Below are 17,793 nucleotides of genomic sequence, written 5' to 3' on the forward strand. Positions count from 1 at the left end.
CATACTCTCAGGTGTGTGACAGATAGCTTAGCATGGATGAGACAAAATTTGACCTTTAGGATGTTAGAGATAAATACTCCAGTAGATAATTGCACAGCTTATGCCAGCTTTGTTCCCGAGCTTTAATGGAAAGGGGTATCTCTGGTTTCACCCAGCTAAGTACGAACTCCGGTAGTTGCCTAGTTCTGTATACCCCTGAGAGTCTGCAAGGCTCTGGCTCGGCTGTCTGAGACATAAAATCATCCGGATTGAGGAAACGGTCAGGTTTCTTTCATGTGGACATGAGTGCACAGGGGAAACGGTTCACACCGCATTTTGTCCAGATGGAGTTTTCCACTTTAGTCTGTGATCTGGAAATCATTACCAGATTCCACATTATGGCCACACAGTCTACGTAATCCAGTAGTACTAAGTGCCTGAGAACACATAATAAGAGGAAACCTGGTGTTAAAATGGAAAATTGCGATACATAAACTTCCCCATAAAAACCACCCCTGGTCCCAGAAATGCCTAGCGATAAGTGAGGCAGGGTTTGGTTTTTTTTTTTTTTATTGGCACAGTGAAGTATTTGTAAAGCACTTCTGTGTTGGCTGGGGAAATAGTTCTGGAGCTTGCTACATGTTGTGAATGCCAAGATACCCATGCTTCGCTTTGTTTCCACAGATTTTGTTGTGTGACTCTTGTGACAGTGGGTACCACACAGCCTGCCTTCGCCCTCCGTTGATGATAATCCCGGATGGAGAGTGGTTCTGCCCACCTTGCCAGCATGTATGGTTCCTGTTGGACTTTTCAGCTTTGCTTGCTTTATGGAGATTTGCTGGGAGTTTAAGTAGTCCTTTCTATCATTTTTTCTGTTAAAAAATAGACTGTGATGAATGGTAGGGGTGCTGATCTTCCCCCTTGTCCATTCGTATAAATAGTTTTGTGAGGTGGTTTTCCTTTCCGTTTCTTTGTTGTGCTAGTGATGAATGACTGTATGTGCTGATGTGTCAGTGGGAATCTCCAGCCACGCTGGTCTTCTCTCCTCTTTAGTTAAATTACGTCAAGACTAACATAGTATTAGAAATACAATGCCTTAATTTTTCCCAAAAGAAATATCATGTTATTGTCCTGGAGGGGGAAGCGGTAAGCAGCGAGGGATGGTCAGTGGCCAAAGCAAGCACTGTTTCTGAAGTGCTGTTCCTCCTTCAGAGACGTTTGCTCAGAAGGTAGTTAGAGAAAGCTGCTGTTTCTAATGAGTTTCACAGTGTAGTTTGCTGGAAAGCCAGAGTTGTCCTTGTCAAGTAACAGAGAAATACGAACACTTTTTTGAAGGTTAAAAGCAGCTTCTGCCAAAAAAAAAAAAAAAAAAAAAGTACATGTGTCCAGTTTCATTTAATGTACATGTGAAATAGCAAGATTTTGCAGGGATGCTACTTGGGAGGATAAGCTAGAGAGTGTGTGATGCTGTTATTGTTAAATTAATGGGGAACCATTTATGCGCATTTTCAGAATAATCTGCCTGATCCCAATCTGTTTCCTTGCTTTTAGAAAAATTTTTTGCCCGTAGGGCTATTGCCCTGCAAAAAGCTGGCCTCACTGGACATGACATGACATGGCTGTATTGGACCTTGATTTTTAATTGTCTTCTGAGGAGCGTTTTGAAGTAGTGATGATCCTGAATATGTAGGAGTGTTTTCTTTTACACAGTTTGGGCTTGCAGCTTGTGGTCGGAGCATCTCCTTACTCTTTTGCTATTCAGTAATTTTTAACATGAAAAATGACAAGTTTGTAAAAGCATGAAGATCATCCTTGGAAATGGTACAATGAGGGCATTAACGTGGAATAAGGCACAGTTTGTCCATAAAAAGTCATTTTTACATGTAGCTCCTTGAATATTAAGTGGTGTTTCAAGATACAGAACATTTGGTAAGAAAATGATCCTGCAGTGTATCTCTCCTTTTTACTGCGGTGTCCGCAGACTCACATGTTCTCCAGCGCTTAACATAAGGAACAAAGAGGTATCACGGGGGGCGTACACGCTCAGCGCTCAGCTTTGCGTATGTATATTGTAGATGTCTGTGTAATCTCAGGTTTCCCTGAGGCAAAGCTGTAAATACCAACAAAAATGTGGTACTAATTTAAAAGTATGTTTATTCTCAGCATCTTTACTACTTGCTTCAGGCACATTGTTTCCTACAGTAAATGCCAGTTACAGGGAGGACGCGTCTCTGTAGCAGTTCATGGTGAAGCACATGTGTTTTAGGAGGGCAGTCTTTGTTGTAAAGCCTTGTTGTATATAGCAAGGCACTTGCCCTTCTTCCAGACAAATACAGAAACAGCAAATGAAATGTCTGAACATTAGTTCAACATGAAAATGGTTGTGAAAGAAACTAATACTGTGTTTCCTTCCCTTAGAAATTACTCTGTGAGAAATTAGAAGAACAGTTACAAGACCTGGATGTTGTCTTAAAAAAGAAGGAGCGCGCAGAGCGCAGGTATTATTGTTTGGTTGTGTTCACAGCAAGCTGCTATGCACAGGGGTAGTAGTAACTGAACAAGTGTTGAAGTAACTGAGGAGGGTGAGGAAAGTAGCCACGAGACTGAGTTACTTTAACACAAGTAAGGCCAGTTTTGACTTCCCACTGATTATTGGTGGGGCAGTGCTGGGAGAGCTTGCAAGAAGGGAGAAAAAGTCCAATAATTGGAAAAGAGAGCAAATACATCTAAATTAGACTTTGGTTAAGGTTTCCTGAAGACAAATTTGGCATTCCTATACCAGTAGTTAAATTGTTTTCAGGGCTGGTTCAACTGTGTGTGTTAGTAATACTGTCAGCGTGTGTAGAGTTCCTGCTGCAAGCAAGCTGAAGTCCTGACTTCAGTTACAAAGGGCATCCAGATTAATGTGGCTTTTGAGTCTTGTTGCTTTAGATTCTGTTAAACTTTGCTGATTTACAAGATTACACAGTTGCTGTAGCACAGTGGGTCAGCTAAATTACAACCATCAATGAAAGTTTGTGTCCACTCCTGCCATTACCAAAGGCAAAATGCAGACCAATTTACTGCGTTTATGAATGATGTCCTTAATATTTGGAACATCTTATCTGTGGTTTTCAGGCCTGAAAATGAGGGACGTGTAACACAGTATGTATGATTTGTGCCTTTTAGGAAATATATTGGGAACTTTGCATAATTTAATAACATCTGTATGCATTATTAAACAAAACTTTGCATGAATTTTATCACAGGAGGCAGATTTTGCCAGAAGGCGAGACCCTTTTAAAGAAAGTAATTGAGCAGTCTTGTATTTGTAGGAGGTACTGTAATATCACACGGGATGTAGTGATTCGGTGCTGGGAAGCACGGGGCACAATCCATGTCTGTCGTCAGCTCCCTTCAAACCTCCTTTTACTGCTGTTGCAGCATCAACAGTGACAGTGACAGATCAGGTGCCAACTGTTCCTAACATCGCTACTTCTGCTCAGAGTGGATCTAGATCACGCTGTGGTAAAATTACCCGTGGCTTGCCAATTCTAGTGAATTTGTAGCATTGGGAACGAAACCATTAGCTATTTTTATGAGTGAGCTCAGCTTACACACAGCTTCCATCAGCGCGGGAGTATGGGACACAGAGGAGCTGAGTCTGCTGCTTGGCTTTGTAGTGGGAAGACTCATTGCTAGTGAATAACATTTTTGGACCTACTTTGCTAAATATTCTGCTGGCAGTCGTCATGTGGAATGCAAGCTTTTTCCAGTCTGTCTTGCTTTCTTGAAATCACTGGTGTTGCATAAAAATATGATTTTTTAACAGTTGCAGGAGAGCATACCATTGGTATCATAGCAGTTTTCAGTGTCTGAAACAGATGCTTAACAACTGGTTTGCAATCTGATCCTCATACCAAATGAACCTAATGTTTTATATCATCTGTCGTAAGGTTGATTATTTTTTTTTTACTGTTTTTTTAAAAGTCTGAAAGAGAAATGAGCTTGGGTTTGTAAAAGATTTCACAATACAGTAGTTGAAGTCTTTCAACTTAATGGTGGTATGTTTTAGCAAATTGTAAGTTAAAAAGGCTGAAGAATTACAATGCTAGAAGAAATGATAGTCCTTATTACAGCTTGGTGTGTAAGTTAAAGCAAGTTGGTTGTTCAGGGCATAGAAATATTTTAAAGCAATATTTCCGTAAACTCGCGTTACATGTTGCCTTTTTGGCAAAGAGAAAAAATCCAACTGTCTTATCATGGGCACACACACTTTATAGATTCTTTGAACCAGTGTTACTCTCATTCTTTTTGAACTAGTGATACTGTCGTTCTCTGAATTATTCTCTAGCTCTCAGGAATCTGACTGAAATTGATTCAGCTGCTCAGTTATATTCTTAGCACATCCCTAAAGCGTAGTATTACAGGTATTTTTTTAATGAAAACTTTAGGTCTGACATTGACTTATGAATCCATAGATCAAAGGATCAAAGTCATACCTTTGTAATTTCTGTCTCCATTCATCAATTCAAGGTGCTACTGCAACACCTTGGCATTTCTTACGTACACAGTAACTTCTATAATCATGTCCTACCATCAGCTAGAGGGAGTGGACATTAAAGCTTTTATGAATGACCATTGTAGTTCAAGGTAGAGACTTTCAGACTTCTTATAGAAAATCCCTCTAGGGACTACCTCTCAGTTTCTCCCAGGCCAAATCAGGTGGAGTGCTTCATTTCATGCTTCCTTTCATGCACACTTTCACGATTTACCTGTAGCAACTTTTGCAGCTGCTTACAGGAGAGAATACTTTGTGGCTTTGTGTAGGAAGGGTTTATAACCAGTCAGTGCTTATCTGCATCTGCTGTTCGAGACCTCTTGGTTCACGTGTTTAAAGTGTAGGTTAAAGTGTTGGTCGTCTGTGTGCTACGTACTAATCAGGAATGTGTTTGATACTTCGTGTTGCATTTCAAGACCTTTACCTCAGCAGGACTAGCTTGTTTCATTTGCTCCTTTCTTAAGCAGTGTGTACTCAAGCCAGGGAGAAGGAAAGCAGATCTTGAAAGCCTCACTGATCATGTTTAAAAACAGCTGATTTTTTTCTTCTCTCTTGATGTTTTGCATTACAAGAAATGAGAAGTGAAGGAAACTATTGGAGACACTTGCTGAATACTGAAGTGCTCACATTTCTGGTTTCTGTCTCGTTTTAGCAGTTGTATTCCATGCTATTTTAATTCATTTTCAAGAGCACAGTGATTTTTGCACGGTGTATGACAAAATTCTTCCTCATTCAGCCAGTCTCATAGTGCTCAGATGAGTGAATATTTCTTTTAATTTATCATTTTGGAGAACTGACATTAGGAGACAAAACCAATTACTTTTATACACAGCCAGAAATTTCAATTTAGATATTACAGTACTGAGTTTTCAAAGTTCATGGTCTTTTGGGCTGTAAACCAACATAAAATCCAATTTTACTCTTTGTCAGTATTACTTTAGGAACTGGGATCCTTCATGTTATTTATGAAAAGAGTATTATGCTAGATTTTTCCAGTAAAGAGTTCTCCAGGAGGGTTATTTGGATAAAAGTGTATAGTGCAGGAGGCTAGTCAGAAGACTTTTAAAATTTACTTAGATTCTTTAGAAATTAATGAAAGTATTGGGAAGCAGATTTTTACACATAATGCCTCTATTTGCAAAAAATGATGCATATATGAAGTGCACGTATGTAAAATTAATGTGCACCTCAGGCATTTTTTTTACAGGTCTAGAGACTTGTGTACGTGACGCATCCTGTTGAGACCCAAGTGTAATGTGATATGTGCTCGTACAGCCACTCACGGTGACTTCACAAGTCTGATTCTGGTTGACTGAGACTCTTTAGCTCAGAAACTCAGAAAAGGTTAGCACTGATTCTCACACGATTTCATTTCAGCTGCAGTGATGTTTCACAGGGTCCTGATAGCTGGAGGTCTGCTGGCAAATGTCTAGTTCATACCCTGCCCCCCACCCCACAGGCTTGTTTTTCAGTGCGTATGGTCTAAAATACTGTTATTCAAAATAATTTTTAAATCTGTAGAGAAGCGGCTTGCTTTTCAAAGTCCTTGCAGAGCTCAATAAATGCCACCAACTTTCTTTGCTATCTTCAGCTGTTTAAATTATCCCTTGTTTTCCTAGAAGAAGGCTAGTAGGGACCTATGGTGATGGCAGTTTGGTTACCCACCACAGTCTGTTTTAGTACCTGGCTATCCTTCCTGACAGATGGCTTTTTTGAAAGCTCAGCTCAATACCCTGAAGATCAGGACCCAGTGCTGTCTGCGAGGTGTGAGGATATCCAAGACGCCTCTAGCTGGGACTGAGGGGCATGAGACCTGTGGGAGATTCGTGTCCTTCAGGAGACACGAGGAGAGGCCAGGAGCCAGAGCTGTGCCCGGGGCAATTCAGATGATACAAGATGCTAGTGTCGAGGGAAGCTAAGTCTAAACTGAATTTTACTTACTTTGGTTGAATCCTGTAGTGTAATGTTGACAAGGACAGCCTACTTCTCCTTAAAAGAGTCCTTCGTATATTTGAGTACTGTTCTCTCTCCCATCTTCAGTCTGGTGTTCTCTAGACCAATCTATCCTATTTTTGCAACGTTCCTCAACAGGGCATACCTGCTGCCCTCGGATAACTCTTACTGACTAGCTCTGAACCCTTCAGCTGGATCACATCTTTCTGGAAGTGTGTGCGGTGCCCAGGTGGCACCAGGTACTGCAGCGAGGTGTGAACAGGCAGACTGCTGCGGCAGGCTTCCTTCGGCTGTCCTGCAGGCTGTTCACACATCCAGCTGTTGTTACAGGTGTTTCCGCAGCAGCTGACTGTGATCTTTGTTCAGGCTGTTCTCTGGCAAGGAATTGCCACATAGGAAGTTACTTGTTCCCTGGTGTTTCTAAAGTTGATCCTGCCCCGGTCTAAAGCCTCTCACTTGTCAGTTTTGGATCGCATCCTGCCTTTACATAATTTTTCCAGTGTGAGTTTGAATTGCCACTTCATCTTTTCAGTTCCTCCGAGGTTGGTGGTAGCCATAGATCTGACAAAATCATCTTGATCACAACATTATTATTTTTTAGTGTGTTTTTAATTGCTTTTTACATCCCAATTCAATCATTTCCGTGGTGCCTGCAATTTTCAAGTACTGTTGTTTGTCAGAACTGTTTGGAAATCTCTTATATTATGCATGCAGGAAAATGTAATCATAGGAGATTTAGCACATAATTCCAACTAAAATAACTTTTCAGTTGGAGCATCCTCTTGGGATGCTTCTGCCTAGCGATAGTGAGAGCTTCAAACGATACTAATTACAGCATTATTTTAGAGATGTGCGGCTTTTCTGTAAGCTTATTTTCATTTTTTCTCTCCTAAAGAAAAGAGCGGTTGGTGTATGTGGGTATCAGTATTGAGAACATCATTCCACCTCAGGTAAGTTACTGTGGCTGCATTGTATTATTGTTTTATTTTCCAAACTTCTCAGGGAAGAAGTTTCTCAGTGTCATGTTAGAACTGCTAGTAGCACCTTGGAAAGAAAAAGCAGTCCATAGGCAGGCCAGAAATATTTCTAGGCGCTTCATTTTAGACGGAATTTAGCAAAGAAACCAAGGGAGCTTTAGCGTGTTTATTAGAGCCAGCTGGTGCCACACGGAGTCCCCTGTCTGTGAGGGATCACGGAATCACCTCCCTACCCGTTACAGTTGGGGTTTGAGTAGAGTGCTCTACCGATCTGTGGTTTATAAAGGTGGGATTCGGTTTGTTTAACTCTGCTGTCTGGTATGGTTATCTAGGTCTGGGCTAATTGTCGTAGCTTTTCTTTGGAACTGATGGAAACAAATGTTTCTGGCTTACGATTCAGAGGGAGGGAATAAGCAGTATCGATTAGAAGCATAACATTCGCCTCAGACAGATGTATATTGAAGTCACATCTGGTTAAAAACTGTAAACATTTAGTGCTTTATTAACAGATGCTTTTACATGGTTTCCCTTTACAGAAGAGGAAAAGTGTTTTTATTCATGTGGAGAACAGCCTCTTCTCGCTTCTTATATACATTTTAAAGTGATTCTCTTGAAGTCTTAGCCAGATGCCTTTGACCGAAATGATATCATCTCTATTCCTTGCATGAGAGTTTAAAATGAAACGTTTGTTTGTTTTAAACACAGTCTTTCCACTCTAACTGATTGTAATAAAGCCAACTTTCTCCCCCTGTCTCTGGATAACAGAAAAATAACAGATTTTACAAACTTGCAGGAGAATCGATGGCTGGCAGCAAATATTCGAAAAATTCATCTGGGGGGGGGCAGATTTTTTTTATTATCATTAATAATAACTTGGAAACAATACCATAAAATTAATCTTCATGACACTTTATTGAAATTGCACCATGTAAAGGTGTTCCTGTGCTCAGTATGTGGAGATGCTAGCAACAATTTGTTCAGCTGCTGCATTTACTAATCCCGAGGGTATCACCTGAGGCATTGTTGTCCTATAAACACAATGATACAATAGCCTGAACCCTTAAACTCTGTGAAATTACGTAGCCAGTAGAGGCAATATGTGCAAGTGTTCATGTGAATTCTGCTGTAACAAGTCATTGTATTAGAAGTCAAAATGTATTGTCTTGGGTATACAGACTTTCTAGATCATAGGAAAATACATATCCTCTCAGTTCAGTCATGATGAGTGTGGAGGGAGCTCTTTGACATTTCTGCCTTATGTCAACAGGAGCCAGAAATACCTGAAGGCCAGGAAGAAAAGAAGAAAGATTCCAAAAAGCCAAAATCAAAGCTGCTTGAAAGGAGGTCTACCAGAACCCGAAAATGCATAAGCTACAGGTCAGCAGCTTGTTTAAGTAGCTTGTAAGACGCAAAAAGTCATGCTGTCGTTTTCTTTTGCAAGCACCCACCAGTTCTTCTGTGTGCTTTTACATTTAAAAGAGAGGCCCATAAAGTGTCTTTGTTCTTTCCTCTGAATACTGGTTATGCTTAGTGGTTGTAAAAACACAGGAGGTGGTATAGTGAAGGGAGGATGCATTAAAAAAAAAGTAAATGGTACTTTTTTCAGGAATACTGGAGAAGGTTTTGGTGTTACTGCAGTTTCTGGAGTAAGTTAAAGCAGGTGAATCATACCTGTCCTTTCTGTTGAAAGGAAGACGTATGCTTGTGTCTAAAGGCCTTAAATTCCTCCCTCCCTCTACTCCCCCCCGCCCCTTATGGCTTCTTTACCTGAAAGGGGCATGAAACTTCAAATGCAATTATAAGACTGTATATCTAAAAATGGTCTGTAACTCTTGAGAAAAACGGTGATAAAAATGCAATTAGTAAATGAAAATTCCATGATCTTTAGACTGTGCATTCTGAAAGTAGAATAGGTCACTTAAATTTCCAAAATTCAGCACGATCTTACTATTATCTTTTGTTCTCAGTGTATTACGAAGGTGTTTTATAAACTGTTTTCTAAATAATACCTTGAGATGCTCCATATTCTCTTCAGTCCACCAGGCAAGTAGGTTGTCTTTTGGGATAAGAGAGGAATGTGGTTGCCTGAGAGTGTGTGGGTTTTTTGTCCTAGCTGCATTAGGAATAATAATAATAAAAAAAAGTACTACCTTTCCTGTACTTGCTTTGTGTAGACCATTATCATAAAAAAATCAAAGCATTACAACTTTCAAAACCTTCCAACAATAACCATGATAAAACTCGCAGTCAGTCTGCTTTTGCTGTTGAGGAGAGGCGTGGCGTTTGTGTACACTGAGTTTTCCAGCCTGTTCAGAAAACTGTCCGACCTTGCTTAGCTGTTGATTTTCAGTAACTTTTTAAATTAACAGCAGAAGCCACACTAATGAAAATGCTGTTGCTGCCTTGGGAAATTAAGTATTTCTGTAAGGAACGTGATGCCACAGGCAAGATTATATAGATTTGCTATTATGTTCGTGACAGGTCAGGGAGCATCTGACGAGGAGAGAAAAAAAAACCCTTGCCTGTGGGGTGTCTGGCACAACTTCAGCAGGACACATGTTGTGCAAAGACAATAATTTTTATTGGAAATAATGTTTCCTATAGTGTTGTTCTGGAAAAATCAATCTCCTGATACAGAACAATAAGAGTCTTTCTTACGGTCTCCATCAGACACGTAACTTTGAGCTGGTGAAAATATTACACGTGTCAGTGTGTCATTTCAAATGTATCTGTCCGCAGTGAAGTCCTGCTAGTGTCACTGAGAATCCTGTATGCTTTTCTTCAGCGGGGGAAAATAAATGCTAAATGTCTTATTCCGCTTACAGGCAAATCTGTATTGTGTAGCATTCTGGCTCTCCAAAGATATGTAATCCCTTGGTATCACTCGAGTCATCTGTTGAGTCCCCTTGTGAGCAGGTTAGCAAAAAATCTGCATTATGAATAAAGCAGCAGCAGAAGAAATTATGTTCCATTACACCTAATGGACAAGCAGCTGTCAGGTCGTGTTTGAGCTCTGGTTATTTGTTAGCAGTGGTTTGAAAGCGTTAAGTGATTTCTCACACTTGGAAGAGGGTTTCTTTTGAGCAGCGTGGAGGGAAAATAGTGTTTGAGTAATGTGGAACTAATCTTATTGATGGAGTAATTTCAGAGTTACTTCCTTGCTGTGTAAAGCTGCCTTGAACGTGACATCCAGTTGTTTTTAGGAAATAGAAAGAGACCAGAAATCCTTCACCATATTTTTAAAGGAAAGTGTTTTATACTTACTATTGGAGTAGAGAGTAATATCAGATTTATTCTTTTCTTGTTCTGCTGAAGGTTACAATGGAGGACCAAGACAAATACAATTCTGATCTTTCTTTTGTGAACGAGGAACTGAATCTTTAATGAAAGTATTGTCCAACTATTAGTTGTTCGTATCTTACAAAAATACCCCCCAAAAAAATTAATTTTTAAAAAAGAAGAAGGAAAAAACCTTACACCTAAATAAAATGTCTTTCTTATATTAGTTACTAAAACTTGTACTTTTGCATCTTTTATGTCTCAAGACATCTATTTGGTGATACAGGTAACAATCTGTTTGTACGGGATTTGAATTCGTAACTGAAGAAACAAACTGAAGTCACCTCTGTGAAAGGGCTGAATCCTTTTCCCTCCATTTGCTGTTCCCTTTAGATGAGTTACTCATCATGCAGAGATTTATGCAGTTTTATAAAAGCTGCTGCAGAACAAACATACTCAAATATTTTGCTCTTGTTTGTCCTATTTAATTACGTAACATTATATTATGGCTGTGTACAGTATGTTTTATCAGCTCAGCTTAGGATGTTGCCTATCTAAAAAAGTATAATTACTGTCAGCTTTAGGAGGAGAAAGAAGCAGTCTGAAATAACTTTTCAAGGAAAATGTAGACAGGATGAATAATTTCACTTTAATAGGTGCTTTTCAGAAAGTCTGTTTTGCAGATTGGTAGTGCGTATGTCATCTAATAAAAGGTGGGGGGAAAAAATGACTAATACTTGGTGTGGAAAATGCCACTGATAGCAACTTAAAGAACTTCCAAATTATACAGCGTTAAACTCAACGGTATGTCATGTAAAACGAAAGTGGCTTTGTGCTTGCATAAATCAAGAGTAAGACAGCCAGGCGATAATAAATAATCTGCTAGCACATAGAAATGAGAAACACACCTTTAGAAAATGGTTATTTTATCATCCAGCCAGCCCGCTGTCTGTGCAGTATGATTTCTTAGAGTGGTTTTAGATTTTGAGGTTATGTTTTTATAATATAATTTAATAAGGGTTCACTTTAAAGTGGTAAATGAAAGCTGTTACTTTTAGGTTTGATGAATTTGATGAGGCAATTGATGAGGCAATTGAAGATGATATCAAGGAGGCTGATGGAGGAGGTATGTTTCTGATGTTATTTTTTTTTCATTGCAATGGTGATAAGATTGAGACCAAATTTATTTTGATATGAGAAGCTGCAAATATAATCCTCTTGCTTAAACTTTGTAGTTTACAGTTTTTACTGCTGTCCTTTTTTGAATCAAACCAAGTAATTTCCCTTGGGAATGGCCATCCCAGGCTGCCAAAAGATGCCAAAAAGTATTTGGTGGTCTTAGTAAAATTCGGTTTGTACATGTTTTGATATGTGAATACAATGAATAAGTATGACAAGAAAACCCGTAAAATAACTTTGCAAAGTTTTGGATTTGAGATTGGAGTGACTGCTAGCACTGTTGACCTTTGTCCCCTGTAAAAATTGGGCTTATAAATTGTTCCGCAGTTGGACCCCCTAAAGACTGGGTCTACAAAATAGTCTTAAAAATATGGATGTGGATCTGTAAGCACTTCTCAGTTGAACATGAACAAAGTGAAATTATGTTCTTTATTGTCTGTTAAGGCAACACAGGGGATTGAAAGAGAGATCTTCAGCAGTATCCTCAGAGAGAGAGATGGATTTGTGCCGATTTGTGCTGGTCTTAGTAATAATGTAGGTTGGGGTTGAGTGTCAGAATGCTGACACTTATCTGCTGTCTTCTGTGTGCACCTCAGTATTTCCAAATGACCACACAGCTCTGGCTGCGTGTCAGAAACAACGCTCCAGACAGAGTCTTGCATGACAAAACAATATTCTGCTTTACAGAAAATAAACTGAAGCTAGAGGCATGGAAGAAAGATATGTACCAAGTTAAACAAAAAAATAAACTTGCGGGTTTTTTCCCTTTTCTATCACTGAATCTAGGCATTGGCAGAGGCAAAGACATGTCTAATATCACAGGTCACCGTGGAAAAGACATTTCCACAATCTTAGAGGAAGAAAGGAAAGAAAACAAGCGACCACAACGGGCTGCTGCAGCACGACGCAAGAAACGACGGCGACTAAATGACTTGGATAGTGACAGTAATCTGGACGAAGAAGAGAGCGAGGACGAATTCAAGATCAGTGATGGGTAGGTCTGCAATTTAACTTCCACCACAAGTCACAGATGGCCACAGGCTTCTCTGACTGTGCGCTGCCCCTGAAACGATCATTAGGAGCATTGTGCCCAGTGCTGGAACAGCACTGCACAGTGCCAGCAGAAGTCCTCCTGGCCTAGGGGAACGTCATTGTACTGGAAAAAAATGCACTCTGGATCCATGCGCTGAAATCATCCAGTCTGTATTTTAAGTAAAACATGTTCTGGAAATGTTACTGGTATGTTTGAGGCCTTCTTGTGGGGTTCTGTCTACAGTTGTCTTAGTGAAGGAGCCCGACAGCCTCCATTCTCTGACTGTTGTGACTGGCTGGCAGAAATCCTTCACAAAGATGTAGCTAAAATGAAGCTGGTTTGTTCCTTTTGAAAAGATGTCCAGTTTATGGGATTTTTATTGGGCTCGATTTGCATTTAGAAATTGGAAGAGTAAGATGTCCCCATTTACAGCATACAGAAATTGACATACAAGTTCTGAAATCAGTTCGTCATTCCTGCTCTCTAGGAGACGCAGCCAAAGAAATGGTTTATACTGTAGAAAACAAATACATGTCTTGTGAAGCTTTAAACGCTAAATGAGTATGGCTCTGCCTAACTGAAACTCTCTTTCCATGGAATTCCTCATTGTTCAGTCTGGGGAATTCCTAACATCAACAAATTTAATAATTTTTAGACATCCTTTACTCCTCAGGGAAGAAACATAATTGAGCATGAGGTCCAGGCATGTAAAGCCCTACACCAATCAGCTTTACATCAGCATGTAAAGCCTTACACCAGTCACTGAGTCAATTTACTAAGTGTATGGATAGGCTATACAACACAGATGCAAATTTTGAGCTTTGTTTTTCACCTGTGACCATGCTGAGGACATTTCAGTGACACCCTGAATAGTTGAGCTAAATGTGCTGGAAATTGCTAATCATTGAATGCAGCGTGCAAAAATCTCACAGAATTAATAGTGCATTGATCTGTTAAAGGGTGCTCATGCATTTTCAATTCCATCCTCTACTGAATGCCTTCTGGATGTTACACTGGAATTTATGTTTGGCTGGTGGCCAAACGCAAGTGTCATGGTTTAACCCCGGCTGGCAACCCAGCCCCACGCAGGCACTTGCTCACTCCCCCTCACCCAGAGGGATGGGGAGGAGGATCAGAAAGGAATGTAAAACTCCAGGGCTGAGATAAGAACAATTTAATAGGTAAAGCAAAAGCCGCGCACGCAAGCAAAGCAAAGCAAGGGACTCATTCACCGCTTCCCCTGGGCAGGCAGGTGTCCGGCCATCCCCAGGGCAGCCGGGCTCTGTCACACGTAACGGGGACTCGGGAAGACAAACACCATAATGCCAGATGTCCCCCAATTCCTTCTTTTTCCCCCAGTTTATATACACAGCGTGATGTCATATGGTATGGAATATCCCTTTGGCTGCTTTGGGTCACCTCTCCTGGCCGTGTCCCCTCCCAGTTTCCCGTGTCCCTCCAGCCCTCTGGCTGGCAGGGCCCAAGGAACTGAAAAGCCCTTGATTTAGTATAAACATCACCCAGTAACAACTAACACCATCAGTGTGCTGTCAGCATTGTTCCCACATCAGAGCCCAAACACAGCACTGTACTAGCCACTAAGAAGAGAATTAACTCTATCCCTGCTGAAACCAGGACAGCAAGTGACTGTTACCTTCAGTGCTGAAGTTGTTACAAAAGCATTGGCTCACTTTTGAAATGATGGGGGCGTTACAAGCTGATAAGTTTGTGAGATGCATGTTTTGCACAAGAGCAATAGTTTTGTGTGAAGACACGATATTCTAATTCTCAGAAATTGCGTAGGACAGTGCTTGGTTTGTGAAGGGGAGGTTGTCTCCTCTCAAGCATGGTGGGTGTTTCTCCCCTCCCCCACCTCAGGTGACGCTCACCCATAGTTACTCTTACGCAGGTGTTACATTGCAGTGCGCTACATGAACAGTAGAATCTGTCCTGTGTAAATGTCACCTGCGGTCTCAGTTTGACAGTGTTTGTATTCACGGGCTGTTCTAATCTGCAGTGTAATGTCATGCCGTAAGTAAAGCTACCTCCCAAGTATACAGCTGAAACAACCTCGGTGATGGCAGCTTGCTTTCTCTCTGGGTCTTTGCTCCACATTATTACTATAAGATCTGTATGCTTTTTGTGTAAGACCATACTTACTTTGCATGTATCACTTGTAAAATACCAGTACTGTTTTGATCCTTTGTTTCTGATCTCTCTCTCTTGGAACAGATCTCAGGATGAGTTTGTTATATCAGAAGAAAATCTGGATGAAAGTGAAGATGACCCACCATCAAACGAAGACAGTGATTCAGAGTTCTGTGCCCGCATATCCAGGCGACACCTCTCCAGGCCGATGAGGCAAAGCAGGCGGTTACGAAGGAAAACAGTCAAGAAAAAATATTCTGAAGATGATGAAGATGAAGATTCTGAGGACAATTCGAGCAGAGAATCTGGTGAGTGTAGGAAGCCTTAGATGTATTAAGTACACTGTACTGGAGAGAGGAGGAGAAGTCTCAAGTTTCCTGTCACAACTGACACTAACCTGTTTGCTTGCTTTGGTCAGGTCAGATGTCATCTTTGCTGTAAAGCCATTTGCTGCTTGTTCTGTTGTGAATATTCTGCAGGAAACTGGTGTTGAGTCCTAGGTCCTTGGTATTTTAAGTAGCTATGTATTTAAAGGAATGATTATGCTGTGATTCAAAAGGCCACCTTTGTGGATAGTTTCACCTACTCCATACCTGCCTGTTTGGCACATGACTGCAGGGAAGAGAAAGGATGGAGGCAAAACCTAACTTCTTTGCAGCTACTTGAAGACCTTCCAAATACCTTTTGAAAAAGCTTCTGAAGGAAGCGTTTTCCCTCGCTTTGTGTGGAAGAAAATTCCTTCAGTTGTATGGCATTCTGTGTTCTCTGGCAGGCTAGAAAGCAAGCAGTAACACCTTGAATCACTCTTTCTACGATTATCCTTTTTGATCTTTAGTAACCGAAGACTCTCGCATCACAGGAGAACCTAACAATTCACTTTTTTCTACTTGTCCTTCGACTAAGTGGTTTTCTTTTTGCACAGTTTGAGGCATGAGAATGGAACCTAAGGGCAATACTTAAACCTTTTAGTGATTATCATCTTTCTCTGAAGACTCTCTGTTTCTGCTTCATTTGAGGCCCAGTCCTAGAAAGTGCCAGAAATATAACCACTTATTTTTGTGTGAATTTAAGGTACTAAGTACAGTGGAGCATTAACTTACTGCAGCGTGTTACCTTGCCAGTGCTTTGTCTGTCTCTCTAGAATATAGACGATGAACTTGTTGGAGTAAGTTGCTTTGAAGTACTGGTTTCCAAAAGAACGGTGCATGCATGGCCAGCTGAAGACAGCTACATGCACTTAAAATAGTTGCTGTCTCCCTGTCCCAAGTGCATCTTTGTGCTGATCATAAGCTGTTTTCAATGTAGGTACCAGCAGAAGTTAAAAGAGATTGCTCACCTGTCCGATAATGCACAGGAGCAACTGTTTGTTTCCTGATGGACACACATCTGAGATAAAACCAGTTGATTCCAGTATCATTCCATATATATCTAAAAGTACAGTCTTGACTGCGTGTTCCTGTGTTTTACCCCCATTATTGTCCCTCAGGATCCTGCTTTAAGCCTCTTTTGAGCTAAGGAAGCGAGGTACTCTGTGAGTGGCTGTGGGTTTGGTCTCCAGAGGTGGAGTTCCTCTCTGAAGGCGGTGGTTCTTGCTGACTTGCTGTGATTCTCTAATATTTCAGGAAGTAAAGAGGACGCCACTTTGATCTGTGACTCATGGCAATCACTAACTTAGGAACAGTATGTGACATATAGAAATGTATCTTGGGATAATTGTTCTGGCACAGCTCAGTGGAAAAGCAGCTAAAGTTGATTCGACACTGGTTTTAGCTGATGTTAATAAACATAATTTTTAAAGACACTAGCTGCAGTACACTGGTGCAGGAAGAACTGTGAATGATGGTAAGTTTCTTCTGTACAGTTTGTGTTTTAGGCAAACACAATCAAGTGAGACTGTTGTTGTTAATTCAAATTCAGTAATTGTTATCTTACCTGGAGTTTCATCTTGTCAGGTTTTTTTCATCTACCTATTCCTAAAAGTGTTTGAGAACAGTACAGTTTATTTAAATTTGTAAAACACTTTCCACTGTCAGTGGTAATGTGCATCATCAACTCCAATTCAGTAAGGTTGTTCCAGCTGTCGTCAGGAATTGTAGAGGAGGCATCTGTGGCACCAGTGGAGATGAGGGAACAAAAACAGTGGAAGGAAGTCACCTTCTGGAGGAGTTTGAGGGAGACAGGAAAAGGGTTTGTGAAAAGATTTTAAATTCAAGTAACTCTGTGCTGGCAATGAATGGGGGAACTGATGCATGAGCCTGGAATGGGTCAGGGTAACGAGGCATGATGATGGTTGAGACTCTCCTGTGCTGGCAGAGCGCATGATTTTGTAGGTGCCGCTCTAAAGCTGATCTAAATTGTGCCAGCTAGCTTTAATGGAATAATGTGCGTGACTGTTCTCTTCTGTACAGAGAGTGGTGATTACACAGATTACAGTGATGATGATTACCTGGAAACTAGGAGGAGAAGATCAAGACGGAATCAGAAGAGACAAGTTAATTATAAGGAAGATTCAGAAAGTGATGGCTCACAGAAAAGCGTCCGCTATGGGAAGGAGTTAAGAAGAGTTCATAAACGCAGGCTCTCCACTTCAGATAGTGAAGGTAAAACAAATAGTCCACTGTTTGGAGGAGCTGGTATATGTCAGTATTAGCATGAAGGGAAAACTGTATGTAATTCAGAGATTTCGGAGAATCTTCTTTCTCGAG

The 17,793-nt window shown here is 40.6% G+C and overlaps 1 protein-coding gene across 2 annotated transcripts in view; it reads left to right on the forward strand.

The window, feature by feature from the left end:
- RSF1 (remodeling and spacing factor 1) overlaps nucleotides 1–17,793 on the forward strand; it is a 61,193-nt gene that overhangs the window by 39,874 nt on the left and 3,526 nt on the right. For both annotated transcript variants that reach the window (XM_055803207.1, XM_055803208.1), the window contains 8 exons: nucleotides 664–768; nucleotides 2,398–2,477; nucleotides 7,368–7,422; nucleotides 8,717–8,826; nucleotides 11,787–11,854; nucleotides 12,694–12,901; nucleotides 15,173–15,396; nucleotides 17,497–17,688. In XM_055803207.1, coding sequence (XP_055659182.1) covers nucleotides 664–768; nucleotides 2,398–2,477; nucleotides 7,368–7,422; nucleotides 8,717–8,826; nucleotides 11,787–11,854; nucleotides 12,694–12,901; nucleotides 15,173–15,396; nucleotides 17,497–17,688 — 1,042 coding nt within the window. The remainder of the gene's footprint in view (nucleotides 1–663; nucleotides 769–2,397; nucleotides 2,478–7,367; nucleotides 7,423–8,716; nucleotides 8,827–11,786; nucleotides 11,855–12,693; nucleotides 12,902–15,172; nucleotides 15,397–17,496; nucleotides 17,689–17,793) is intronic.

This window comes from Falco peregrinus, chromosome 4, assembly GCF_023634155.1.
Source record: "Falco peregrinus isolate bFalPer1 chromosome 4, bFalPer1.pri, whole genome shotgun sequence".
Classification (NCBI taxonomy): domain Eukaryota; kingdom Metazoa; phylum Chordata; class Aves; order Falconiformes; family Falconidae; genus Falco; species Falco peregrinus.